The 27,467-nt window shown below is 46.5% G+C and overlaps 1 protein-coding gene across 12 annotated transcripts in view; it reads left to right on the forward strand.

The window, feature by feature from the left end:
* LOC119957306 (alpha-(1,6)-fucosyltransferase) overlaps positions 1 to 27,467 on the forward strand; it is a 933,359-nt gene that overhangs the window by 886,304 nt on the left and 19,588 nt on the right. For all 12 annotated transcript variants that reach the window (XR_005458786.1, XM_038785197.1, XM_038785250.1 and 9 more), the window contains 3 exons: positions 5,949 to 6,195; positions 16,803 to 16,979; positions 21,077 to 21,227. Coding sequence is in view for 11 of the 12 variants with exons in the window: in XM_038785197.1 (XP_038641125.1) it covers positions 5,949 to 6,195; positions 16,803 to 16,979; positions 21,077 to 21,227 (575 nt within the window). In the remaining variant the exon portion in view is untranslated. The remainder of the gene's footprint in view (positions 1 to 5,948; positions 6,196 to 16,802; positions 16,980 to 21,076; positions 21,228 to 27,467) is intronic.

The raw sequence follows: 27,467 nt of genomic DNA on the forward strand, positions 1-27,467 counted from the left end.
TGGAAAAGGTCCAGAGGAGGTTCATAAGAATGATCTCTGGAATGAAGAACTTGTATGAGGAATGTTTGAGTACTCTGGGTCGTACTCGTTGGAGTTTAGAAGGATGAGAGAGGATCTTACTGAAACTTACAGGATACTTTGACACCTGGATAGAGTGGAAGTGGAGAGGATGTTTCCACTTGTAGGAAAAGCTAGAACCAGAGGACACCATCTCAGACTAAAGGGACGATCCTTTAAAACTGAGATGAGGAGGAATTTCTTCAGCCAGAGGGTGGTGAATCTGTGTAACCCTTTGCCGCAGAGGCCGTGGAGGCCAAATCGCTGAGTGTCTTTAAGACAGAGATAGATAGGTTTTTGATTAATAAGGGGATCAGGGATTATGGGGAGAAGGCAAGAGAATGGGGATGAGAAAATATCAGCCATGATTGAATGGCGGAGCAGACTCAGTGCTCCTATGTCTTATGGTGCAGCCTCCGTTGTGAAAGCAATGCCCTGGGAATTCCTGGGACATTGCTGGTGTACGGAGAGGGAAGCAGGGGCATTCCTGGACTCCTCGGCATTTCAATTCTGATCACCTGGTGACAGGCACCTGACCACCTCTGGCGCCATGGCCTGTTCCTGGATTTTCAGAGGGAGGGTGGGATCCAAGGGCAAGTGGAGAGATACTCTGGCCAAATGCAATCATTTATTTCCCCAGACCCAAGATGATTGCAAGCACATCACCAGCTGCATGAGAGGCCTCCCGCTGTGTGCACCAGTCTTTTCTCCTCCCATGGGTTGAGTTGATGTCTCAGATCCATCTGGGGCTGTCCCAGTGAAGGAGAGATGTCAGGATCCCAGCAGATGGTCACTGAGGAAAATCTCTCTTCTTGTAATGAGTCAATTCCAAGTGAGACATAATGAAGAGATGCATATCAACAGATAACACTACCATAACACCACCTTGCCACTGATTTCTCCCTGTGCCAGCCGAGTAAGCTAAGTTGTCCAGTAGGCCAGGTTACCTATTTCAAATGTCCGTTTGTCGGGGCATAGATTCCTCTAATTTCACAGCACAGGAAACCGTTCGGTTATTGTAGCTGTGCCAACTCAGAAAGGTCAATCCATTTAGAGAATAGAAGGGGAAAAAAAAGAAATTAAGGCAAACTTGTATTTATGAAGTACTATTCACATTCTCAGGGTGTCTCCATGCGCATTACAGCCAATTAATCACTTTCGAAGTGTATTCTCTGTTGTGCTATCCACATTAATCCCATTACCCTGCTCTTTTCCACTACCTTTTTTTTTCCTTTTTCAATTATTTATTCATTTCCCTTCTTACGCCTCAGTGTTTTCGAAGAGCAAATGCAATGTGAGGATAAGCTTTTTTCACACAGCGAGTGGCTCCGTTCTGGAAAGCACTGCCTGGAAGTACGGTGGAGGCAGGATCAATCAAGACATTCAAAGGGGCATTGGATGATTATTTGAATAGAAACAACGTGTAGGAGTTACACGGGATGGTACTGGTCATGATACTCACTTAGACAGCCGGTGCAGACATGATGGGCCAAATGGCCTCCTACTGCACCGTAACAATTCTGTCAACCTGTGAAGAGGAATTGCTGAATCAAAATCAAAAGTAGTCAAAACTACGTGACTGCAGGATGGCAGCAGAGTGGCTCTATGAACTGGTGGGCTTGTGATCCTGAACTGAAAATCTGAAGAATGAAAGTTGAATTTTCACTGCGGCAATCTGAAAAATTTAATTGCTTTTTTAAAAAATGGAATGAAAAGAGTTAGCATCGGTAAAAGTGACTGGTTCACTAATGTCCTTTAGGGAAAGATGGTTAGCTCAGATTATTAGGGCAGCAAGATTGCAGGTTCAATTCGTGTACAGGCCAGTGACCTTACTGGTCTCAAACTTACCCAGGAGTAGTTACAGTTCGATCAATTGGAACTTTACTGGAACTATAGGGGGGTCTCCCATTTAAGACAGAGATAGAACATAGAACATACAATGAAGGAGGAGGCCATTTGGCCCATCGAGTCTGCACCGACCCACTTAAGCCTCACTTCCACCCTATCCCCGTAACCCTATAACCCCATCTCATCTTTTTGGTCACTAAGGGCAATTTATCATGGCCAATCCACCTAACCTGCACATCTTTGGACTGTGGGAGGAAACCGGATCACCCAGAGAAAACCCACACAGACACGGGGAGAACGTGCAGACTCCGTACAGACAGTGACCCAGCAGGGAATCGAAACTGGGACCCCGGCGCTGTGAAGCCACAGTGCTAGCCACTTGTGCTACCGTGGCTTTTTCGCTGAGAGTTGTGAATTGTTGGAACCCTCGTCCCCAGTGGGTGGTGAGGTAGGATCATTGAGCATTTTTAAAGCAGAGGTAGATAGATTCATGGCTAACAAGGGGATCAACTGTTATCGGGGGGGGGGGGGGGGGGGTAAGCAGGATGTGGAGTTGAGGCCACAATCAGATCAGCCATGATCCTAATGAATGGCGGAGAAGCCTAAAGTGGCCAAATGGCCTCCTCCTGCTCCTTACTCATTATGTTGGTGTGTAAAGCTACTGGCCTGGCCTCGATGTGTCTTCAGTGGCATGATTCTGCACTACCCTCGGAATGGCCCGCAGCAGAGCATTCCTTCACGTCACCACTTTCTCATGGCAACCAGGGATGAGCAGTAACCATCTCGAGAATGAATGTTTTTTTCCCAAAATTGAGTTAACTAACTATCAGAATTGAGCTCTGCGGTTTCTTTCTCCTTTTAACGATGTAAACAATTCAGACTGATCCACAGTCTTCCATCAAAAGGAGCAGCTGCTTAGGAAGGGATTGAAAGGTAAATACCTTTGATCGGGCAGCCCCAGAGAGGGTACCTCAGGAAGATCATAGCCACAGCTGCATTTTTTTAAATAATCTTTATTGTCACAAGTAAGCTTACATTAACACTGCAATGAAGTTACTGTGAAAAGCCCCAAGTCGCCACATTCTGGCGTCTGTTCGGGTACAAGGAAGGAGAACTCAGAATGTCCAATTCACCTAACAGCTCGTCTTTCGGGAGTTATGGGAGGACACCGGAGCACCAGGAGGAAACCCAAGCAGACACGGGGAGAACGTGCAAAACTCCGCACAAACAGTTACCCAAGCCGGGAATCGAACCTAGGACCCTGGCACTGTGAAGCAACAGTGCTAACCACTGTGCTACCATGCCGCCCATTGAGTTGTCATTTTGAATAGAAAGCCACAAGCACCATCTACTGTGGTCAACGCATGCAGCTTAGCTCTATGCAGTGTGCAAAATGACAAAACAAAATATCTCCTTTTTAAAATAAAAAAAGTCCTTATTTCATTGAAAAGTAGCTGTAGAAAAAATAATCAATAATGCATTGTATTAAATGGGCCTATATAATAACAGGTTGTACCTTTACCATTGTTATTTGAGCACTGAAATACACTGTTATTTTTCTGCTGCAGAGGCCAGGGCTACAGAGTGGAATTTCTGATTTTACCTCAGTCATTAAGCCCTTTATTCGATTTTGCAATGTGGTTCATGAATCTCATGCAGGTATGAGAAGAACCTGACTGAAGTGAAGAGAAGATCTGATTTCCACGGCCAAATATAAATGCGTATCATCCATGTTTCTTTATCAATCTTTACCAAATGTGTTTCCAACTGCCAGCGGGTTCAATATGGAGATGGGGTGGGGGGGGTGGGGGGGGGGGGGGGGGGGGGGGGGGTAGGGGCGGAATTTGGCAGGAGCGAAAAAAAATGGCGAACCGGGAAACTCGCTAGAAACTAGCGTTGAAACTGATTTGCATATTGCTGATGAGATGCAAATTAAGGCCTGACCGGAATCCTGTAGATTACTAATCCAGTGACGTTACCACTATACCACTGTCTCCCCCTTTTAGAAATGGTCACCGATTGTCAAAGTTTCAGACAATTAAAGGCCAGGGTATTGGCTCCTCACGCTGGAGGGCTGATGGGAGATCCCTCCAACACTCCATGATCGGAAGCCCCCCCCCAGGGTTCAGGTGGACTATGCTGACCTGAAGATAGATAGAAAGAAAGGGAAACCACCAGCTTTGTTTATTTTTAGCTGTTTGAAGAAAATCCTCAGCTAGCTGGCCATGATCCTGGGGGAGCAAACCCTCCAGAGGTTGAGTTGTGGCTGCAGTTGTGGCCCAGCAATCACGATGGATTTGGTGTGTGTGGTGTTGGGGGGGGGGGGGGGGGGGTGCAGTGACTGGCAGTCCCTCACATGATCCATTTGCCCCAAACCACACCACTTTCTGCCCAGCGCCCACCATGTGGGGCTGGAAATGGTCCAGGCTGCCTGCATTACTGACTGAAAATTTCAGTTGGCACGACAGCGGAGCCTTCAATGATTGCCCTCATTGAAAATTTTCAGTTCCGGATCATGTCGATGAAACAACACGGGGGCCAATAACTCCAAATAATGTACCTGTGTGATTTCAATCCAGACCTTGCACTTATTCAAAATTCTAGTCGAAGTCTCTTTAAGGTTACAAAGTCAAATTTATTTGAAGTGAGGAAATCTTGTGGTTTGGGATTTACTGATGAAGTTTAGCTTCAGGCCAGCGACTGGCAATCCTTCTGTAATATCCCATCTCTAGCAAAATGTCACAATTTGGAATACACAGTCTGTAACATTACAAATTTATGCTCAACCAATATCTTTCAGTTGGAATTATGTGCCATAGATCTCAGCCTGTAAAATGGCCCTATTCCTTCGGCCCCCAGACCATATTTTTACATATCTTCAGGATTATATAAATTCACCCGCGTTCCTGCCCACCACCCCCCCATCCGGCACAATTTTTAGCCATGACATGTTGCGCATGCAGAAGTAGTCAGTGTTATTTTGTCACCTTACAAATGGATGCTTTACATAAGGTAGCTCATAACTGAGGGAAAAGGGTTAAGCAAGCAATACAGCAGTGCCGAGATACAAAAGTGCTTAAGGCATGCCCATATGACAGACCCCCTGTTGCGGACGCCAAAAATGGCGACCATCACATGAACGCCACATGGTTCACGATTATACTTTGTGTATAAGACCACCCCCATTTTTAGAGGGATGTTCAAAAGTCAAATTATACACTGACATCTATGGTATTTATTTTGTTCTGATGTATTTTTAATTTCAGAGGGTGACTACCATAGCTCATTTCAATAGTGAGTAAAAGTCGACCAGCTGGTGTGCAATGACTATTTCTGTGAAGAATTAAAATTGTGTCGTGTGGAGCTTGCACATTTTCCCCATGTCTCCGTGGGTTTCCTCCTGGTGCTCTGGTTTCCTCCCACAGTCCAAAGATGTGCAGGTTAGGTGGACTGGCCATGCTAGAATTGCCCCTTCGTGTTGGAAGATGTGTAGGTTAGCTTAAGAGGTTATTGGGATAGGGCAGGTGGTATGGCTTGGGTGGAGTGTTCTTTCAGAGTGTCGGTGCAGACGCGATGCGTCGAATGGCTTCCCTCTGCATTGTGAGGATTCTATGACATCATTGTGGTTCTCCTGCAATTTAAATTTCAACAATAAATAAATAATTCAACAATTATCAAGCAACAAATGTGATTTCAACCAAGCGAATTGCAATTTTGTCTTCGTCATTTTTATTCGCTTTATTTTTCTAATATTTTTAATCTAATTTTTTCTTATTGTGTGCCTGTTCTGCTTTCCTCTCTCAAAATCCAACTTAATGAAGGCTTGTGGCTCTTTTGACAAAAGGTTAACTGCAATTCAACCAGAAAAATGTTAACAGTCTCAAAGCAGCCCAAGGTTCATGGAGGTTGATGGAGGTCCCAGCTGAGCAGCAATTGCGATGCACCAGAAGCAGCCACCCACTCCCACTCGTTCAGTACAGCCAAGCTGTCGTGATTTAACAAAGTGGATCCAGAATTCAGATTTCTGTGCATTGTATTTGCAGGTGAGGCCAATGATATAAATGTACAAGTGGTGGAACTGCCTATAGTTGACAGCCTGCACCCACGACCGCCATATTTGCCCTTGGCTATTCCCGAAGACCTTGCAGGTCGACTGACTCACCTGCATGGAGATCCATCTGTCTGGTGGGTTTCACAATTCGTCAAATATTTGATACGACCGCAATCTTGGTTGGAGAAGGAAATTGAAGAGGCAACGAGAAAGCTTGGCTTCAGGCATCCGATAATTGGGTAGGAACTTTTCTAACTTCTACAGCATAATATGTGTAACTGGATTGCTGCTGTTCATGCAAATTCATAAAGATGCACCCATGCAATATTGGGAAGTAATTAAGTATAATGAGATATTAGACCACATCCGCCATTAATGTCTTGTTACTTACATTATTAAGGTTTATTAATAGCAGATGATGTACATTAACTGTCTTTTAGCACACATAAATAGGGGATGGCTGTGTCACTGGGTTGAGTGTGAGGAGCTGCGAGACTGAACAAGCCAATAAACTCTCAATAAAGAGAAGTTATATGACTGGTTTTGACTTCACTCACTTGCTTGGATCCTATTAACATCTGAATGGTGTCATCATGAAATGCAGTCTATTACATGTTCACACAGTGACAATCCCCTTATCATTCGCTTGTTTTCATTCTATATTAATCCTTCATTCCACACTTTGCAATACATGCAAATCTGTAGAAAAATTATATATTCACAAAGGCAGTCCCTGCCTTTGAGCCGGAAGCTCTGGGTTTGAGTCCCACCCAAGGATTTAATGGCCAAGGAAGGTGCGTTCATAACGCAGTCAAACAGGTTGAGTATCAACCTGCAAAATCCTTCCAATGCACCAATGACTGGTGATAAGAGTGGGAGAAACTCCTGGTCAACCACACTTGATGTGGAGTGGCACCCCTTAAGCTATAAGCCCTTGGCAGCAGACTAGCGACTTGTTCAGGGAACTACTAGCTATGGAAACAGAAAAAAGTCTGCCTTAGTGCACCATTCGATGAAGGAAGAAATTTGGAATTAGAACAGAGTTCACCCCACCTCCCTCCTGTCTTTTGAAACCCTCCTTAAAGCCCAGCACTCTGCTATCAGCCTTTGGTTATGCCTCCAGATCTCTCTATTTGGGTCAGCATGCATTATTTTCCCAATGTCCCCTTGTTGAAACATCTTGGATACTTTTTACATTAGAGTCATTTTATGAAACTAGTTGTTGTTGGCTGGTTGCCTTCTGTTCCGCATTCTATCCAAAAATAATCTTTGCTGTTGCTTTGTAAAAACAGTGAAGATAAATGTTTATTTTTATTCTGTATAATTGTAGTGCAATAATAAAACTAAGATATTTTTAAGTAGCTATTAAGACTTCAGATTCTTATCAGCATCACTGGGGCAGCCCACTTCCATTCTAAATTAGTACACACTAAAAACTTCTGTGTGTATAAAAGAACACAATTTGGCAGCAACACAATGTGCCTTGTTCCGTTTCACTGAACAACAGCTAATATTACCTTGCAACCATTTCTATATTTGCATCTGCTGTTTCTTTTTCTGGCATTAGAAGAGCTAGTGAAGAGTAGGAAGTTTCCATTCTTCGGGGCCAAACCAAATCTGCAAGGATCCAGTCTTTGAATTTTAGTGACAATAGCTGCCCAGCCATAAAACCCTAGATTAATTCTGGCCATTGGTTCAAAGGCTACCTGCAACTGCAAGGTTATTGATGCAAATGAACATCCTACTAGTAATGGAGGCGCAAGTAGTTACATAGATACTGCTTGCTTAATATCCCCAACAGATTCTGCCAAATGTAACGCAGGCACAAAATTGCTGAGTGACAGGAAAGAGAAAGCGGTGGTGGGAGGATGTTTCTTTTCGGTTGGAAGAAGGTTTGTTGTGGAGTTCCCCAGGGGTGAATGTTGGGTCCCTTGCTCTTCCTAATGAATATTTGTGACCTAGGGATTGGTGTACTTGGCAAAATATCAAAATTTGTGGATGATGTGTCCTTGGAAGCATTGTGAATTGTGAGGAGAATTGTGTAGAATTTCAAAGGGATGTAGACAAGTTGGCGGAATGGGCAGAAGCGTGGCAGATGGAATTGAAGGTGGAGAAATGTGAAATGATTCATTTTGCTAGGAAGGAAGTGGAGAGATAATGTGAAGTAAAAGGTGCCATTCAAATAGAGGTGTGGGAGCAGGACAAGTTGAGAGAGAAATTAATGCAGCATACAATATCCTAGGCTTTATTAATGGTGGCATAGGATACAAGAGCATGAAGGTTATGTTGAACTTGTACAGGAAACTAGTTCAGCCTGAGCTAAGATATTGCATCCAGCGCTGGGCATCACACTTAAAGATGGGAAGGCATTGGAGAGGGTGCTTAAAAGATTCACGAAAATGGTTTCTCGGAAGAGGAACCTTAGTTATGAAGATAGATCGGAGAAGTTCGGACTATTTTCCTTGGAGAAGAGAAGGCTGAGAGGAGATTTGATAGGGGTGTTGAAAATCATGAGGGGTCGGAACAGAGCAGATAGGGAGAATATGTTCCCACTCGTGAAAGGATCGAGAATGAGAGGACACAGATTTAAAGTAATTTGCAAAAGCGTTATGAAGGAAATCTTTTTCGCACTGCAGGTGATAAGGGTCTAGAATGCTCTGCCTGAGGATGTGGTGGGGGCCGGTTCAATCGAGGCATTCAAATCGGAATTAGGCTGTTATCTGGAAAGGAAGAATATGCAGGGTTACAGAGAGAAGGTGGGAGAATGGCACTAAGTGAATTGATCATTTAGACAGCCAGTGCAGACAACGTGGGCCGAATGGCCTCCTTCTTCACTTCAACACCTCTGTAATTCTGCGGAAATTCTGTACAGAGCAAAATTCTGCTTCATATATACCATTTATGTTCTCTGCCAGCTCAGCCCGTTTTTCTTGCCAGTCACTGAGCCATGTACAGCAGCAAGGCGCTCAATTTGATCACGTGCTGAGCTTTGGCTTGCCTATGAGATCTGTGTGCATTGTGTGTGTGAGAGACTGCCACATGTGACTCAAAATAGGATTGTGCTTGGCTGTGAGGTCTCCTACAGTGAATTGCCTGCTAGTGTTCACAGTCAGGACTCACACATGAATCATGAATACTCGAGAGAACTACCACAGGGGGCACGTTGCCATGCAACCACACTGCAGAGAGAAGAGCAGGGGGTCTGGAGAGAACCGCAAGAGGAGAAAAGAAGGTTCTGTTAAGATTTTGCTCAATGGGCATGTTTCTCTAATTAAAGTTGAGCTGGTTTTGCAGTCCTCATTTCCAAAATTACCAAGAACACCAATCTTAAAGGAGAGAAGGGAAGGAAAAGGAAAAAAGGGGGAAAAGAAAGGGAAAAGAAAAAGGGAGGGGGAAAAAAGGGGGGGGGGGGCAAAATGCCAGAAGGGAGCCAAAGCAGAGGGAGAAGGGGCACCAAAAGCAGATGGGGTAATGTGCGAGCCCGTTTAGACGAGCAAATCAGCGCACGCAGCGGTGGAACGCAAGGTTCACTGCAAGAAAAAGAACTGGGCAGACAGGAGCTTTTTCCCCCTTGGCCAGGGGGTTACTGGAACTGGAAGGCAGCCTTTGCCGAGACGTTGAGGGAACATCAGCAGGAAAACAAGGCAGAGGCTGAAGCAGACATAGAGGCCACGGTGCAGGCAGCAATGGCCATGGCCCTGGTGGAGGTGCAGCTCGCCCTGGGCAGAGCAGAGGAGAAACTGGAAGCCCAAGAGGCGACCATTAAGGAGCTGGAGAAAGCCGCGACTGACAAGAGCGACCGGATCACGGCCCTGGAGAAGGAAGTGGCGAGACTGGGCACAATGCAGGGGAGCCTGAAGGGCAGAGTGGACGATCAGGAAAACTGCTCGAGAAGGCAAAATGTAAGGATAGTGGGCCAACTAGAGGGCATCGAGGGTAGAAACCCCGCGGCATACGTGGCTGAGATGCTGGGTAACTTAGTGAGGAGGAAAACTTTCCCCAACTCACCAGAAATGGACAGAGCACACCAGTCGCTGCGTCCGAAGCCCAAGGCAGGGGATCATCTGAGGGCAGTTATAGCCAAACTGCACCGGTACCAGGATAGGGAAACAATCCTGTGCTGGGCACAGGAAAAACAGAACCTGTAATGGGAAGAACACTTCATTAGAGTTTACGAGGACATTGGGGCAGACCTAGCCAGGAGACTGGCAGAGTTCAATAGAGCGACAGCAGCTCTTCACAAAAACAAAGTGCATTTTGATATGCTGTACCCAGCGAAACTCTGGGTCACATACCAAGAAAGAGAATACTTCTTCACAGCCCCCGCTGAAGCAAACAAGTTTGTTGAGTAGCATGGGCTGGAAAACCAGCAGCTAGGGTAGAAATAAGGTGCCCTTGGCAAGGGGCAACAACAAGCTGACGGCGGCGGGTGGGGAGGGGGGGGGGGGGGGATGAGGCAACGCCAGCCCCACCCCCGGCACGATGAGCGCACCCTGATCAAAAAGAAAACCACTGCCCGAGGGACCGCTTCGGATGGGAGACCAGGCCCCAGCACGAGGGACCGAGAGTGGCAGAGAAGGGAGAGCAAGCAAGAGGAGTGCAGGGTAGGATGGGGGAATAGCAAGCAGAAAACCGCAGAGGCCGGGCAAGGGAGAAGCGAGACATGTAACTCCCGAGAGGGGGCGGGCACTGCACGAGCAGGAAAACTAGCACCGGGGGCATGCAACAAAGCAGGGCCGCAGCGCATCCCCAACAGGGGGGAAAGCGCCAGGCAGGGGGTGGGGGGGACTACTTAACAGAGGCGGGAGAGCAAACGGGGATAGGAACAGGGGAAAGAGGGACAAAGGAGGGGTAAACGGGGAGAGTGGGGCAAAAGGGGGGGAAAGGGAGAGTCCGGGGGGGAGACAAAGGGAGGGACAGACCGGGGCGGGGGGGGGGGGGGGGGGGGGGGGGGGGGGGGAAGGTGGAGACACAGGGAAGGAGGGAAAAACAAGGCTAGAAAAGGAATAACAATAGGCTACAAAGTACCACAACCAAAGGCTTTAAAGAAGGAATCACTGCAAGCACCCACCCAGTACGGTCTCTGGGCAAAGGGAGACCCCAGAGTGCAGGGGACTACCCGTGTGGCGGACACACAGTAGGCGGCCATGTCGGATGCCCCCTGGACAAAGGGGAACCGCCCGGAGCGCAGAGACCCAACCACATGGAGAGAGCAGTGACAGTGGCCATCCTGGACGGCCCCCTAACAAAGGGTAACCTCGGAGGGCAGGGGCGTGTCCACCAGGTAAGTATAGTTAATCTCACAGGAGCGAGGTGACAGAAGCCCCCCACCAGGATAGTCACCTGGAACGTAAGGGGACTCAACGGCCCCGTGAAAAGATCCAGAGTCCTCACCCACCTAAGAAGTATGAGGGCCGACATAGTCTTCCTTCAAGATACACACCTGAGAGAGCAGGACCGACTGCGGGTAAGAAAGGGCTGGGTGGGACAAACCTACCATTCCTGCTATGGGGCGAGGGCCAGGGGGGTGGCAATACTGATCAGCAAGAGGACGATGATTAAGGCGACAAAGACGGTTACGGACCCAGAGGGATGGTGCATCATGATCAGCGGGGCCCTGGATGGGGCACCGGTAGTATTAGTTAATGTGTACGCACCCAACTGGGACGACACGAGCTTCATCAAGAAGACCATGGCCGAAATCCCTGACATCGTGATGCACCGACTAATCATGGGCGTGGGGGGCGGGACTTCAACTGTGTACAGGATCCAATGACTGACAGATCAAGCTCCAAAACGGGGAAAACCTCAAGCATGGCAAGGGAACTGAGTCACGTTATGGAACAGATGGGAGCGGTGGACCCCTGGAGGTTCACCCACCCAGGGAAGTAGGAGTCCTCCTTCTTCTCCCCAGTGCACAACGTATAAACCAGAATTGACTTCTTTGTGGTGGGGAAAATGGTGCTTCCGGGATAGACAAAGTGGAATACTCCGCAATTGTGATATCAGACCACGCTCCACACTACATGGACATGAGGCTAGAGACGGGAAGGGCCCAACGTCGCACATGGAGGTTCGACATTGCCCTACTAGCAGACAAGGCCTTCAACGAAAAGATATCGCGGGCCATAGCAGAGTACACGGAGAACAACCAGAACGGGGAGGTCTCACCCTCCACCTTTTGGGAAGCGCTAAAGGCCGTACTAAGAGGGGAAATCATTGCTTTCAAAGCGCAAAGAGTTGGGGAGGAAAGGGCGGCTAGGTAGCAGCTGGTCGACTCCATACTGGAGGTAGACCGTAAATATTCCAAGGCCCCGACCGTAGAGCTCCTGGCGGAGAGTAAAGAGCTACAAAGGAACTTTGATCTACTCTCCACCAGGAAAGCAGTGCACCAACTCCACCAGGCACGTGGGACCCTGTACGAACACGGAGACAAAGCTAGCCGCCTGTTGGCACACCAGCTGAGAAAGCAGGCAGCCACCAGAGAAATTGCACAAATCAGGGATACCAGAGGCACATTAGAAACAGAACCAGAAAAGATTAACAAAACCTTCAAGGCCTTCTACCAAGGGCTGTATACCTCAGAGCCCCCAATGGGGGAGTCCAGGATGAAATTATGAAATGGTTCCTTGATGGACTGGACATTCCAGTCGTGGAGGAAGATAGAAATCAGGGCCTGGAAGCACCACTAGCACTGGGAGAGATCATGGACAGCATTAGCTCCTTGCAGGCGGGGAAGGCGCCGGAACCAGACGGGTTCTCGGCGGACTTCTGCAAAATATTTGCGACAGCACTGGCCTCGCACCTGCGGGAGATGTTCAGACTTGCTAGCTTGGGGCACACTGCCACCCACGCTAGCACAGGTCTCAATCTCGCTGATACCTAAGAAAGATAAAGACCCAACAGAATGTGGGTCATACAGACCCATCTCACTGTTGAACGCAGATACAAAATACTGGCCAAAATCCTAGCCAAAATCCTAGAAGACTGTGTACCCGAGGTGGTCACAGAGGACCAGACGGGCTTTGTCAAAGGTAGACAGCTTACCTCGAACCTCAGGCACTTGCTGAACATGATAATGACCCCTTCCGGGGAGAGAACACCAGAGGTAATCATCTCCCTAGACGCAGAAAAGACCTTCGACAGAGTCAAATGGAAATACCTCATAGAGGTACTGGAGCGGTTCGGGCTTGGAACAGGGCTCACCTCCTGGGTAAAGCTCCTGTACAACGCTCCCTTGGCAGGCGTATGGACAAACAACACCAACTCCCGATACTTCCAGCTGCACAGGGGCACCAGACAATGATGCCCACTGTCCCCGCTGCTGTTCGCTCTAGCGATCAAACCACTAGCAATCGCACTCAGAGCAGCAAAACGCTGGAGGGGAATCTGAAGGGGCGGCAGAGAGCACAGAGTCTCACTCTATGCAGATTACCTGCTCCTCTACATTTCGGACCCACAAAGCAGCATGGACGGAATCATCGCGCTCCTGAAAGAGTTTGGTGCCTTCTTGGGCTATAAACTCAACATAAGCAAAAGCGAGATCTTCCCAGTACACCCACAAGTAGGGGGGGCAGCACTAACAGGACTGCCGTTTAAACAAGCCCGACACAAATTCCGCTACCTGAGGATCCAAATAGTCCATGACTGGAAAGAGACCCACAAATGGAACCTCACCAGTCTGACGGAGGAAGTTAAAAAGGACCTGCAAAGATGGAACACACTCCCGCTCTCCCTCGCGGGGAGAGTCCAGACGATCAAAATGAACGTACTGCCCAGGTTCCTCTTCCTGTTTAGATCCATTCTGATCTACATCCCCAAGGCCTTTTTCAAAGCACTGGACAAATTAATTATGGCGTTCGTATGGGGGTGAAGAATGCTTGGATCCCAAAGAAGGTCTTACAAAAAACAAAATCCAGGGGGGGACCAGCCCTCCCAAACCTACAATTTTACCACTGGACGGCGACGGCCGAGCAAGTAAGGGGATAGATCAAGGAGCCAGAAGCCGAGTAGGTGCGTGCAGAAGAGGCCTCCTGCATGAGGACCTCCCTCCGGGTCCTCGTGACGGCAGCACTCCCATCCCCACCCAAACAACACTCCAGCAGCCCAGTGGTGACAGCCACCCTCCAATCCTGGAACCCAGCTACAGCAGCAATTTGGCCTGACCAAAATGTCGGGCAAAGCTCCCATCTGCAACACCATAGGTTCACACCAGCGCTGACTGACGCCACCTTCAAAAGGTGGGGGCAGGACGGAGGGACACTGACAGTCAGGGGCGGCAGGATCGCAACACTGATCGAACTGACAGAGAAATTCCAGCTAGCCAGGGGGAACGAGCTAAGGTATCTACAACTCATACATAGTTACATATATGGAACATACAGTGCAGAAGGAGGCCATTCGGCTCATTGAGTCTGCACCGATCCACTTAAGCCCTCACTCCCACCCTATCCCTGCAACCCAATAACCCCTCCTAACCTTTTTTGGTCACTAAGGGCAATTTATCATGGCCAATCTACCTAACCTGCATGTCTTTGGACTGTGGGAGGAAACCGGCGCACCCGGAGGAAACCCACACAAAACGGGGAGAACGTGCAAACTCCACACAGACAGTGACCCAGCAGGGAATCGAACCTGGGACCCTGGTGCTGTGAAGCCACAGCGCTAATCACTTGTGCTGCCCACTTTCTAAAAAAATAATAGAACTATGGTCACTGATCCCAAAGTGGTCCCCCGCCATCACCTCAGTCACTTGCCCTGCCCTATTTCAAAAACTTCCTACGATAGGAGACAAGGACGTACCCACAACCGCCATGACAGACATTACTGGAAGAGTTACTGGACACAAGCATACTAGATAAAGGAAACTGTAGCAACATCTATGACCGACTGGTAGAGAGGGCTGACACCATACTGGGCGCAACAAGAAAGAAATGGGAGGAGGACCTGGGGATTGAAATAGGGTGGGGACTCTGGAGCGAAGCACTGCACAGGATCAACACCGCCTCCACATGCGCAAGGCTCAGCCTGACACAGCTAAAAGTGGTACCTGGAACTTCTGGCCCAGAAGCAGCGACACTACCCCCTGCACCACATGACCAGCCACCTTTGATATACAGTATTTAATATCGATAAAATATTTAATATCAGCAAAAGAAGCAAAGGCAACATGAGGAAAAACATTTTCACGCAGCGTATGGTTACGGCAGGGTTTTCACAAAGTGTGATCTGTGACCCTTACAGGGGTCATGAGGTGATGTTTTGGGGTCACAGACTTCAAGGCAGCAGTGGCTACCATACAACTCTGACCTAGTGTTCCCAAGTGTGAGCCCCCTTCAAATCCTTCTGGTTTTTTAATGGAGGGCGTGGCCAAACTAACTGATCTTTGAGATCTGATACTAGTTTCGGAAAAGCCAATGAAAGCTTGGTGCTTTTTGTTTAACAGTTCTGTTAAGTGCCCCACTGAGTATCCCAAAAATCCAGGCGGGTAATTTGGTATACTGTGAGAAAAATACATGAACCAGGGAGTACTAGTCCAGTCATTGTGTGAACAATTATTAAAGAATATTAACGTAAATGGAAAAAACACACTGCAAGAGGACTAAAATACATTATAACACATGTGTACACTGATGGCTATACTCACACAGTATTACAGGAAATTTACCCTTGGTTACAATTACCTACATTTTCTGAACCCTGAGTCACCCCTTTGTTCCGAAACAACATCCAATATTATTTAACTCCACGAGCCAAATCCAGCAAATAATTACCAAGCACAGGTTATTCGGCCACATGTGGGAAAACCGTCTTCAGTCGGCTTTTTGCATATGTGTCAGTTTCTTTATCTCTCCACTTAGAAATGACTTTTTCTATACCCCTTTTTCTCCTCTAGTCACCGAGGTAAACACTTGCTTTTCTAGCTCACATGCAAATTCACTTTTCAACATCTCTTCAGACATCTCCCTGTTTTATCCCAATTTCGTTTTTCAATATAAATTTTCCCCAATTCTTAACAGTTTTCCCCACGCCACTAGAGTTCTCCACCAACTCCACCCCCATGCACCTAGTGTCCCAACTCTCCCAGTCCTCCTCTCACCACAACACTCTCACAGATCCATTCCCCCGACCTGGCTCAGACTTTGAGGCCACAGCTGTTTTCAAGCCATAACATGGGGCCAGAGTGGGAAGTAGTTTGGGAAGCACTGGGCCGAGGTCTGGAATGCACTGCCTGAGAAAGTGGTGGAGGCAAGTTCAAGATTTCAAGAAAAAAATTTGCTTGTTATCAAACAAGGAAGAATGTGTAATGTTCTGCGGAGAAGGCGGGTGGGGAGTGGAGAATAACACAAGGTGAATTGTTCATGGGAGGGGAGCAGATACAGTGGGCTGAATAACATCCTTCTGTGCTATAGAAATTCTGTGACAATCTAGATTATGTTACATTTCTCGTTGTGAAATTGTTGGTAATTTCCTGAATGTTCTCTAGAACATGCACCTACTAAATCTTTGCCATGAAGAGCGGGGCCTTTGTGTCTAATTGGAGAGGTCTGCTGGTCACAGCCACCTTATTACAGTCACTAAAACTCACACTCTGCCTTTTTGACATTTATTTTAAGAATCTAATTCACCTACCTGGTCATACAAGCAATGTATTTATCAATAATCTATTTTGATGCATCATCAAACGTTCTTTGCTGAATACCCAACAGGTTTTTATATTACTTCATCTCTTTACATCCTTATCTCACAAATCTGCGGAACATTGAGCAGTTCCCAACAGCTATCGCCAGCTTCATAAAGCAGGAAAGCAAACTGAGGAAAACTGATCCCTTTCTTTTCTCACCAGTGTTCATGTGCGTCGCACAGACAAGGTTGGAACTGAGGCAGCCTATCATCCGATTGAAGAATACATGGTGCACGTGGAGGAACACTACAAGTTTCTGACTCGCAAGATTGAGGTTGACAAAAAACGTGTTTACCTCGCCACCGACGACCCTACCCTACTTCAGGAAGCGAAGTCAAAGTAAGCAGCTTCAAGCTCCTGTGAATGACACCATGAGAGTTTCCTCAGATTTGCAAGGGCATTTAAAGGCTGTGTGGGTGGGTTTGGGGGGGGGGGGGCATGAGTGCAGGGCAGGGGTACAAACCCTTATCTCCCCTTTGCTTATGACAGCCACATTATACAGCTTTGTATAAAAGGGTACATTTCAAAGAAAACATTTTTATTCACTACTGTCTCAAACACATCTGAGAAAAAATAAGCCAGATTGGTAGAAAATTACCCCTTGGTGGGGCCAGTAAATTCTCCAAAGGCGCCAGTATGCACATTCCTCTTTCATTTATCAGAAATCAGAAAGAAAAGTGCCAATTTGTTTGTTCCCCTTTTATCTCTCACTGAAATTATTTTAAAAGAATATTTATCTCCATTCATTTCCTGTTTTGTAATTGCCCCGACCTCTGCCCGCCACCTGCACCTCCTCACAAATTTGTTATCTGCCCTTCACTGGGTAAGTGAGATTGGACAATGAAAAGCTGACTCCAGAGGTTAAAATGGTGGTGGAAAAAAACAGCAAAAATAGTGCTGGGGAAGAACATGGAGGGATTGCAGGACGAGCAACTGGAAGGGGTTAAAGTGCTGCAGCAGTTCATCACAGGTGGATTAAAAAATGAACCAGTGACATCTTCGAGGATGTTGTTTAAGGAAAGTCACAGGATGCATGATGCATAAGTTTATTAATAGACAGAACGTTGTGCCCTAAAACGCGACACATAAATTTGCTATTGTGACATCTGGGGCTGAATTTCCAGCTCTCCTGTCTGGCACAAACTGGGCAGTAACGGTCCCAAAAATGCTGAGATACAAGCTTTTACCCTGCTTTTGAGACACCAACTTGGCATTCTTCATTGGAAGAAATAAAGAGAAAAGAACTTGCATTTGTTTTTGGAATATTGTCACTGTTGTAATGTGGGTAACGTAGCAGCCAATATGCACACTGCAGGCTGCAGATAACTGAAAATGACCAGATGCTGGTGATTGGTTGCAGATTTATTGTGAGATACACACACGCCAGGAGATAGCTCTGTCACTATTCTTGGAAATGGGATGATTTACATTCACCCGAGATGGCAAACGTAGCCTTGGTTTAATGTCTCATCCGAAGGACAGGGTCTCTGATAGTGCAGTATTCCCTGAAGTGTCAGCTTAGATGCTGGGCAGGAGTCTGTGTACTTGGGCTGGAAACCATAACTCACTGACTTCCTGAGGTGAGAGTGTTACCAACTGGAGACAAGGAGGGCAATTTGGAGTTCAGGCGAGGCCTCAAAATTGCGGGCGGAGCCACTTTGCTGCCGGAACTATCAATGGGAATCGCACACAGTGCTGGTCGGGTGCATAAAATCTACCACCTAAATTGTGACAGACCTGCCTTAATATTTTGACAAATGAATTGTTAAATAATGTTCCATGGGAAATTTTTGAATTTTATTGAGGTGTCAGGAATGGAAAATATTTCCATTACTTTTTTTGAGTAGCCATCCCAGTGTTGGGTGTCACATAATTAGATGTAGAGGAAAGTTCACTGTATGTTCCTCCAACAATCAATTCTCATCCTGGGACAAAGCAGGCACTGCATTGCCTGACGACTCTGTTTTCTATATCGGTTATCCTTCATAGTTCCTTTCCAATTGGCTAAACACTATGGTGCCACATTAATGAATACTGAGCAGTAATAAAACTGACCAAAGGCATTTTCCCTATGACTCTTACTTTTGATGAGGCACGTTAAGTCTTAGTTAACATCAACCTTGAGTACCAGACGTCAAAGAACAATTCTGCCCAGTACTATTCATCATGTGTCATATAATTAGTTATTCATCAGAATAGTATTCCCATTAATAGAGAAAATCCCCCAGAGGATATTACAAAAAAAATGCCCTCATATCATCTTTTAGAATGTGTCACCGGGGGGGCTGTATTGTGGATTTGCAATCAATTAACTCCCTTTGAAATGCAGCTATGAGTAAATACACATGTAGCTGAATAATGTTATTGTTTGCCTATCAAATGTGTTAAAAGGTGGGGGAAACACCCAATGACTGTTTGAAAATGACTTAAGCAGTTCAACATCTCTAATCTTTAAATCAAGTGCATCCTCTCGGAGAGCATGGTTTTGAAATTAGGCATCACATGGAGCAACTTTCAACTGGTGCTGGGGACAGAAAGAGATGTGAGGTAAAAGCCAATGGTAGGGAAAGCATTCATTCCGTAACATGAAGAGGGTGAGAGGTGGGGGGAAAAATATCAGAGAAAGTTGGAGCAGATAAATAGGTGATAAGTGAAGCAAAGAGAGAGAAAGAGTAAAATGAAACAACGCCCCAGAAGAAAATGGACCAAAGAAAACGACTGTGAGAAAAACAGACTGCAGGGGATTTTATGCAGACCATGAGTTTGGGTCCATATCTCTCTTTTCCATTTTCAGATGTGCAAAAACAACCCAAATTAATAGAGTTTGTAACCATATTTAATGTGAGAATCAAATCCTAAAATAGCGTATGAAATGTATATCATGTCGAATGTTGATTGTGGTATGGAGGCACTGGATAATTGTACTCGTGGCTGAAATGTATTATTAAATGGTGCAGAATATGGGTGCAATCCAGTCACCCAATCACAATATATTGTCACAACTTTGTAATTTGAACATGTATTTATTACAATTGCTTGTTAACTGTTGAAATATTTCAGCAGTCTTATTCCCAAGAGCCCAAGTATTAAATTTGCACAGCTCATTGGCAGCATCAGCCAAGTCAGGAAATTGCTCCAAAAACTCTTTAAAGTCTTAAACTCAAACCTCGCACTAGTTGGTCAAATTGAAGTATTGGGACTGACGTTACAGAAGGAATTGTGGCCAAGCAACTTCTTGGAAGGGCTGAACCTGATTGCTTCCTTCAGCCAAGCTGTCCGTCCTTCATTGCAATCATCTTTCTTTAATAGAACAATATTAATTCCATAATATTATCCGAACATATGAGCAAGGAACTGGTGTTGGCCATTTAGCCCCTTGAGCCTGCTCCACCATTTAATAAGATCACGGCTGATCTGATAGTAACTTTAAAACTGCATTCTGCCTACTCCTGATAACCTATTGTCCACCCCTTGTTTATCGTGAATCTATCCACCTCAACCATGAAAATATTCAAAGACTCTGCTTCCCCCACCTTTTGCAAGGAGAGAGTTGCAGTGACTCACCACCCTCCGAGAGAAAACATTTGGTCTTATCTCCATTTTAAACAGTGACCCCTAACTCTAGATTCTCCCGCAAGAGGAAACATCATAATATGATGGAAGTCTGAATAAGAATGGGAGATTTTGAAGTGCTAACAGTCAATTCAGAACGTGACGTTTGGTGACTACTCCTGGTTGACTGTTATGTTCAATTAGCTGTATTTTTTTATCCAACTCTGGTTGGATATCTAACCTGTCATTGGTTCTAAATCCCACTAAACGCACTGGCATCATAGAGCTAGCATTATCTGCTGAACAGCCATGATTGGCTGTGCAATGGTGCATTCCACAGTCGGAACACATATGCAGCACTTGACGTGCTGCGGCAACCTTTAGGTTTTTGATCCATCAGTTGATTGTTATTTCTTCAGAGTTGTTACGTTTTTCTGAAACCAAACCTTGGCAGTTGTTTTTTGTCATAATTTGATCAGAATGATTGTCCCAGGTTAGCACGATATTTGCTGAATTGGACTGGCAATTGTACGGTCAGTTCCTATGATTGTGGGACCAATTGTAAATGATGATTGTTGGAAAGAAATATAGGACGCAGGATTTGTGACTTGCATTAAGGTGAGTCGGATTGGCCATGCTAAATTGCCCTTTGTGTCCAAAGATTAGGTGGGGTTATGGGGATAGGGCGGGGGGCTAAGTTAGGGTGCTTGTTCGGAGGTTTGGTGCAGACCAGATGGGAAGAATGGCTTCCTGTACTGTAGGGATTCCATGATAAAGTGCTATTTTCACTTGAGGTGACGGATTGTGTTGAGGATTGAGAAGATCTATTAATCCACTTTTCTCATTCTTTTTCCTCTATTTCTCCACCCGATTCCACACTCCAGATACCCAGACTTCGAATTCATCAGTGATAACTCCATCTCGTGGTCAGCTGGCCTGCATAATCGATACACGGAGAATTCACTGCGAGGTGTGATTCTAGACATCCATTTTCTGTCTCAGGCAGACTTCCTAGTCTGTACCTTCTCATCGCAGGTATGACAGCAGGACGAATGAACGAGGGAGCAAAAAAAATGCACATCTTTGCGCGCATTATCTCTGCAAAGTCAAGGCATGCAAACATACGAAATCCGCCCCTCAAGCATGCGCCGCCACTCAAAAACTATCACGGTTGACCTGTTTGTGTTTCAAATTCCACATTCCCAACTACCCCCCCACAATAACCTTTGATTTGCCCAACACATGGCACTTGACATACTCAATAATTTCAACACTTCAGAAACAGGAAAGAGATGAAAGAAACAAGAGAGGGCTTTACTTTTCAAATTATGTACTTCCTCACAAACTAAGGCCTGCAGATACCAATTAACATCTTCCATAGACATTCCTCTGCATTGGGATGGGAGGACATGTACATCCAGCTAACATTTGATCCCCTGAATTGGTTTTCATCACCTGAGGGGGGAGAAGAAAAGTTTTCCGGAACAATTTCCCCTGATTGGACTTTGATTTTTTTTTCCGTTTGCTTCTTCCAGGTTAAGGCATGACTACAGAGGCAGGGAGAGCATGCTGGTGATGTTTGTTATCTTCATCCACATTTTTTTTCCTTCTGTGGGATAATAGGAGAAGTGTTGACAGGCTGATCATCGACCTGTTTATATATCATGAATGTTCATTCCGTGCCCAACAAGTGCTGAAGTGGGATTTCAGCCCGAGGTTTCCGCTTCAGAGATAGGGATATTCCCTATCGAGCCACACAACCTCCTCTCATGCTGGTGTTGATGGTGGCAGAGAGGAGTAGGGAATATCTAGTCATGATACTCCAGCCACCATGAGTATGGGGCAGGCTCAAAGAGAACTACTAGCCTTTTCAAGCCTGTGGGAGAGATTCTCTGTCCCGCCGCAACCGTTTTCTGGTGCGCACGCTCCCGCTGGCACAGGATCCTCCGTCCCAGCAGCCAGCTAATGGGGTTTCCCATTGTGGGCACCCCCATGGCGTCAGGAAATCCGCGGACGTGAGTTCACTGCCGGCGAAGCGGAGGATCCAGCCCATGGAGAATCCAGCCCCGTCACTTTGGTTTGTTCAGACACGTTTGCATAGGCACGAAACCAGGAAAATCAGACAGCCACCCGTTAGTCATCACACGTTAGAAAACGTAGTCACATCTACCTTGTTCTGATGAGGGGAAGGGCAGGCACTTTTACATCTTGGGAAAAATTGCAACTCTTTTTCCGATTGCAGTTGGATTTCTTACGGTTTGCTCCTTTGGGAAAATCTGCTTAAACCTAAACCGTTTTCATCCAATTCTCTACCTGAACTTCAAGCTAGAGATTAGGTGGTTATGTGGAAAGATGAGAAGATCTCATGCTGCATACTTTCATATGAATTAATATATATCCCTGAGTTATACTGGAAGTATTCTATTGGTGGCATGAAGAATTTATGCTCTTGCTATGATATAACCTAACACCCCACTGTGTCCTGTATCATCAACCAACTCACCAGGCAAGAGGTAACAGCTCACCTATGTTTATTATGGTGCAAAGTTCACCGGAGGAAAAACTTTTTACAGCCCATTTAGAGTTGGTTGATTGTGATTTTGTAAATTACACACTTCAAGCTGTAATTGTTGATGATTAAATCATATTACTGTGGTGTAACTGGCAGTTAGATTCATAAGTGAATGTTAATTTACTCCACGGTTGGTCAGGTGAAAACAATGGGTAGAATTCTTATTAGCAGTTAATTGCTCCATTTGATAAAGCAGCATTTTTTTCATTGCAATATAAAGACAATGATACGTTCAATAATTCTGAACCGGGTTCTAGCTGCAGGACTTTAGTATTGCTCTGGTGCACAGACTCCTGTTGTCTAAACCTGAGTCACTTGTGCTGTTCTTCATCTTCTCCCTTCTTCCTGCACCAAGTGTTGCACTAAGGCAGACTTTTGTCTGTTTCCATAGCTGGTAATTTCCAAAACAGGATGCTAATCTGCCACCAGTGGCTTCCAGCTTGAGGGGCACCACTCCGCATCAAGCACGGCTGAGCAGGAGTTTCTCCCACTACCACGTGTTTTGGGAAGTATTTTCAGGTTGATGGACTCACCCTGTTTGACCACATTATGAACACACCTTCCTTGGTCGTCAAGTCCTGAGGTGGGATCTGGAGCTTCTGGCATAGAGGCAGGGTCGCTAGCCAGTGCACCACAAGACCTCCACTTGAGCTATTAATGGGCAGTCATCAGAAACCCATTCTTTACAAACAATGATGATAACCCAGAAGTGATTGAAAGACAGTTGTATACTTGAGGAGCTCGGGTAATGGTGTTGACTGCAAAATGGTGTTAATTGGGTTAACTGACACTTCTGAAAGTGGCCCGTTCTCATTTCAGAAATCAACCCTTCATTAATAAAATAATCCAGAGCTTTAGTTTTACAGGGCATTTGTGAGACCATATTTGGAGTACTGTTTACAATATTGCTCATCTTACTTAAGGAATGATGTCAATGTATTGGAAACAGTTCAGACGATAACCAGACTAATGCTGCAATGAGCGGATTGTCTTATGAGGAAAGGCTCGGCTTCTATCGGCTGAAGTTTAGAAGAGTAAGAGGCAATTTGATTGAAACATATAAAATTCCTAGGGGTATTGACAGGGTGGGTGTGGAGCGGATTCTACCTCTTGTGGGAGAATCTAGAACTAGGGATCACTGTTTAAAAATAAGAGGTCGCTCATTTAAAACGGAGATGAGGGGTTTTTATTTTTTCTCAGAGGGCCATGAGCATTTGGAACTCTCTTCCTGAAAAGGTGATGGAAGATGCAGGGCGGGTATGAAGGGGCCTTTGGATGGTTGGGGGGGGTGAAGGGTGGGTGTTCTATAAGGTGGGAAGGGGGCTTGGAAAGGCCTGAAAAGGGGGGACTCAGAGAGACCCCATAACGGGGTGTCATCACTTGAGGGGGTAATGCCCATGTGTGTGGGCAGTGACAATGCCCGTGGGTTGGTGGGGTGGGGTGTCGGACACTCAAGCTCCCTTAGAGATGGGGGCACCCTTTCAAAATGGCAGCCCAAGGAACTCCTAGGAGCCGGTCCGGCTGGCGGGTTCAGCTCCCCACTGATGAAAATAATTCAAGTGTGGGCTAAACCGGTGAGAAACTCCCCAGAATCCAAAAAAGTGACTAAGTGTGGTTAGAAGCGGTGGGGAACTCGCTGACAGAGCCAGAGGGAAACCCTTCAAAACCCACCACAAATGACTCTTGGGGACGCTTCAATTAATTGGGAACAAAGTCCATAGCGAGCGCTTTTAGCCGCATGTGTCCCGGCACTCGCACGGGCGCAGTGTGGCCATGGGATAGCGCCCCTCAGAAATGTTTCCTTTATTTCACGCCCAAAGAGTTGCTGCGGAATTTTTTTTTTTGATCAGAGAGAGTGAAAAGAGAGTACAGAGCAGTGTTTAAGGTAAACAAAAGGAAAATGTACCAAGGAACTGCAGGACTTGTCCCAGAAGCACAGAAAAATGACGAGGCTGAGACTCTAGACGCCGGAATTTTGGGAAGTGGAGAAGACCAGCTTCTGTTTTTCAGGAAAAGGTCCTGAACGGGCAGTGCTGGATCTTGGAGCAAAATTAACAAGTGAGACCAGGACGTAAAAAGAAGCAGATTCTCCAGGCAGCTAAAATAAATAAAACCAGAAATTGCTGCGGAAGTCTTCTGCCAAAATAAAAAAGAGGAGTTTTAAATGTTTAAAAAGGTACAAAAGGGAGAGCTGGAGTTTCCCGCCAAAACTTCAAAAGCGCAAAAGGGAAAAGCAGAGAGAGAGAGAACCGGCAGCTGCTAACTGTTTGTGGAAAAAAAAAGGCTGACAATCTTGAAGTGGTAATGCATTTAAAGGTGAAGAACATTTAATGCAACAACCATAAGAAAGAACAAAATACAAGAGAAAGGAAAACAGTGAAGACACTAGATGGAGGGTATTTCTCAAAAGGGATCCTTAAGCAAGACTTCAAGGAAGAGGCAACACCTGACTCATAGTAGGCAGTAAAGGAAATCCTGAAGAGAAGGAAGCACTGAAAGATCCTGGAAGGAGGACGCTGAAAGGCCCCAGAAGATGGAAACTGAAAGGCCCCAGTAGAAGTCATGGAGAGAAACCAGAAATAAGCAACAGATGACCCTAAAGGACTAAGTGAAGAGCTGAAGGCAAAACGACTCCATTGTGTTCCATCCTTTTGTATTGTCATGAGAAGTTCCTTGAACGTTTTGGCAATGAATTACAGGCAAACATAAAGCTGTAATCAGTCAGAAAGTAAGACAAGTCCCAACAGAAGGGAACGAAGAGTGAAGAGAAAAGAAACAGTGAAAACGAAAGGAATGTGTCAGTTCTCTGAAAACATGCAAAGCATGAGAAGGGAAAGGTTGCTATCAAATGTTGGAGATTGTTGGATTCACGTTGGAAGAAACCCAAACAGACAAACTGAATGAATTGCAAACGCAAAACGTTGGACTAAATGTAATAAGTTCACGGTGGCAGAATCCATTCACCAGAATTCCTTTTATTTACAAACCCAACAGCCGAACAACCAGGTGCATTCAGCTTGCTGTCTATGCTGGGAGTGCAGAGGATCTGTTATATACAGAGAAAGGGGTTCCCTGATTGGGCCATTAATCAGGGAACTCATATTCTAATTGGCCAATCTCAAAGGCTTGGCCTAAGTCATTATACCCCTTCCCCCCAAAGTCCGAGGAGCCCCCGTGGTCCTCGTGACTCACTGGTCTCCTGCGCCAGGTCCGGATCCTCCACTTCGGCCTCGGACTGGGGGAGGGTGAGGGTATAACGGCTAGGCGCCAGTCTATTCCGATGGGAGAATTGGGGGGGGAATAACGGCTAGATGCCAGTCTTTTCCGATGGGAGAACTGAGGGCGGGGGGGATAACGGCTATGCGCCCGTCTATTCCGATGGGATCGCGGTGGGGGGGGGGGGGATAACAGGGAGGCAGCAGTCTATTCCGATGGGAGTGCAGGCAGGGGGGAGGGGTATAACAACTAGGCGCCGGTCTATTCCGATGGGATCGCAGGGGTGGAGGGGGTATAACAGCTAGGCACCAATCTTTTCCGATGGGAGCGTGGAGGGGGGGGGGGTATAACAGCTGGGCGCCAGTCTTTTCCAATGGGAGCGCTGGTGGGGGTAAAACGGCTAGGCACCAGTCTTTTCCGATGGGAGCGTGGAGGGGGGGGGGGTATAACAGCTGGGCGCCAGTCTTTTCCAATGGGAGCGCTGGTGGGGGTAAAACGGCTAGGCACCAGTCTTTTCCGATGGGAGCGTGGAGGGGGGAGGGTATAACAGCTGGCCGCCAGTCTTTTCTGATGGGAACGCCTGAGGGGCAGTACACCCCTTTCCTCCGGCGACAGGGGTACAACTGCGGCATCATCCACGGTTTCCATATCCAAGTCCAATGTCCTCACCAGTGGTGTCGGAGGGGCATGAATAGTTTGTCGGGGATGACTCTCCAAGGTCCTTGGTATGCTGGTCTGAGTCAGCTCCGGAGGAGGAGACGAATCTGAGGCTCGCACCTGGTCCAGGTATATTTTTTTATTATTGGCATAATTTCTGACCCATACCTTTTCACCTGCATTGAACTGCCTTTCTCAGCGAGTGTTGTTGTGGTCCCTGCATTGGGCCTCTTGGTGTCGCTTTACTCTTCCGCCTAAATTTGGGAAATTAGACTCAACCTGCTTCGGAGTCATCTGCCCATGAGTAACTCTGCCGGTGCTATTCCCGTTGTGGCCTATGGGGTTGTCCTGTAGTCAAATAGCCAGCACAACAGTTTGGTGTCTAATGATGTTGCTGACTGTTTTTTAACCCGACTTTTAGGGTCTGGGCGGCTCTCTCCACCAACCCATTTGATGCCGGATGGTATGGTGCCGTCCTTATGTGCCGAATGCTATTTGACTTCATGAATTTTGTGAAGTCATGGCTGCTGAAAATTGATCCATCATCCGAAACTAACACCTCCGGGATACCATGAGTTGTAAATGAGGTGCAAAGTTTTTCGATGGTAGCTGTTGAATTTGCAGAGTTCATTTTTACATAGAATTTACAGTGCAGAAGGAGGCCATTCGGCCCATCGAGTCTGCACCAGCTCTTGGAAAGAGCACCCTACCCCCTACCCAAGGTCAACACCTCCACCCTATCCCCATAACTCAGTAACCCCACCCAACACTAAGGGCAATTTTGAACACTAAGGGCAATTTATCATGGCCAATCCTACTAACTCGCACAT

The sequence above is a fragment of the Scyliorhinus canicula genome, chromosome 2, assembly GCF_902713615.1.
Source record: "Scyliorhinus canicula chromosome 2, sScyCan1.1, whole genome shotgun sequence".
Classification (NCBI taxonomy): domain Eukaryota; kingdom Metazoa; phylum Chordata; class Chondrichthyes; order Carcharhiniformes; family Scyliorhinidae; genus Scyliorhinus; species Scyliorhinus canicula.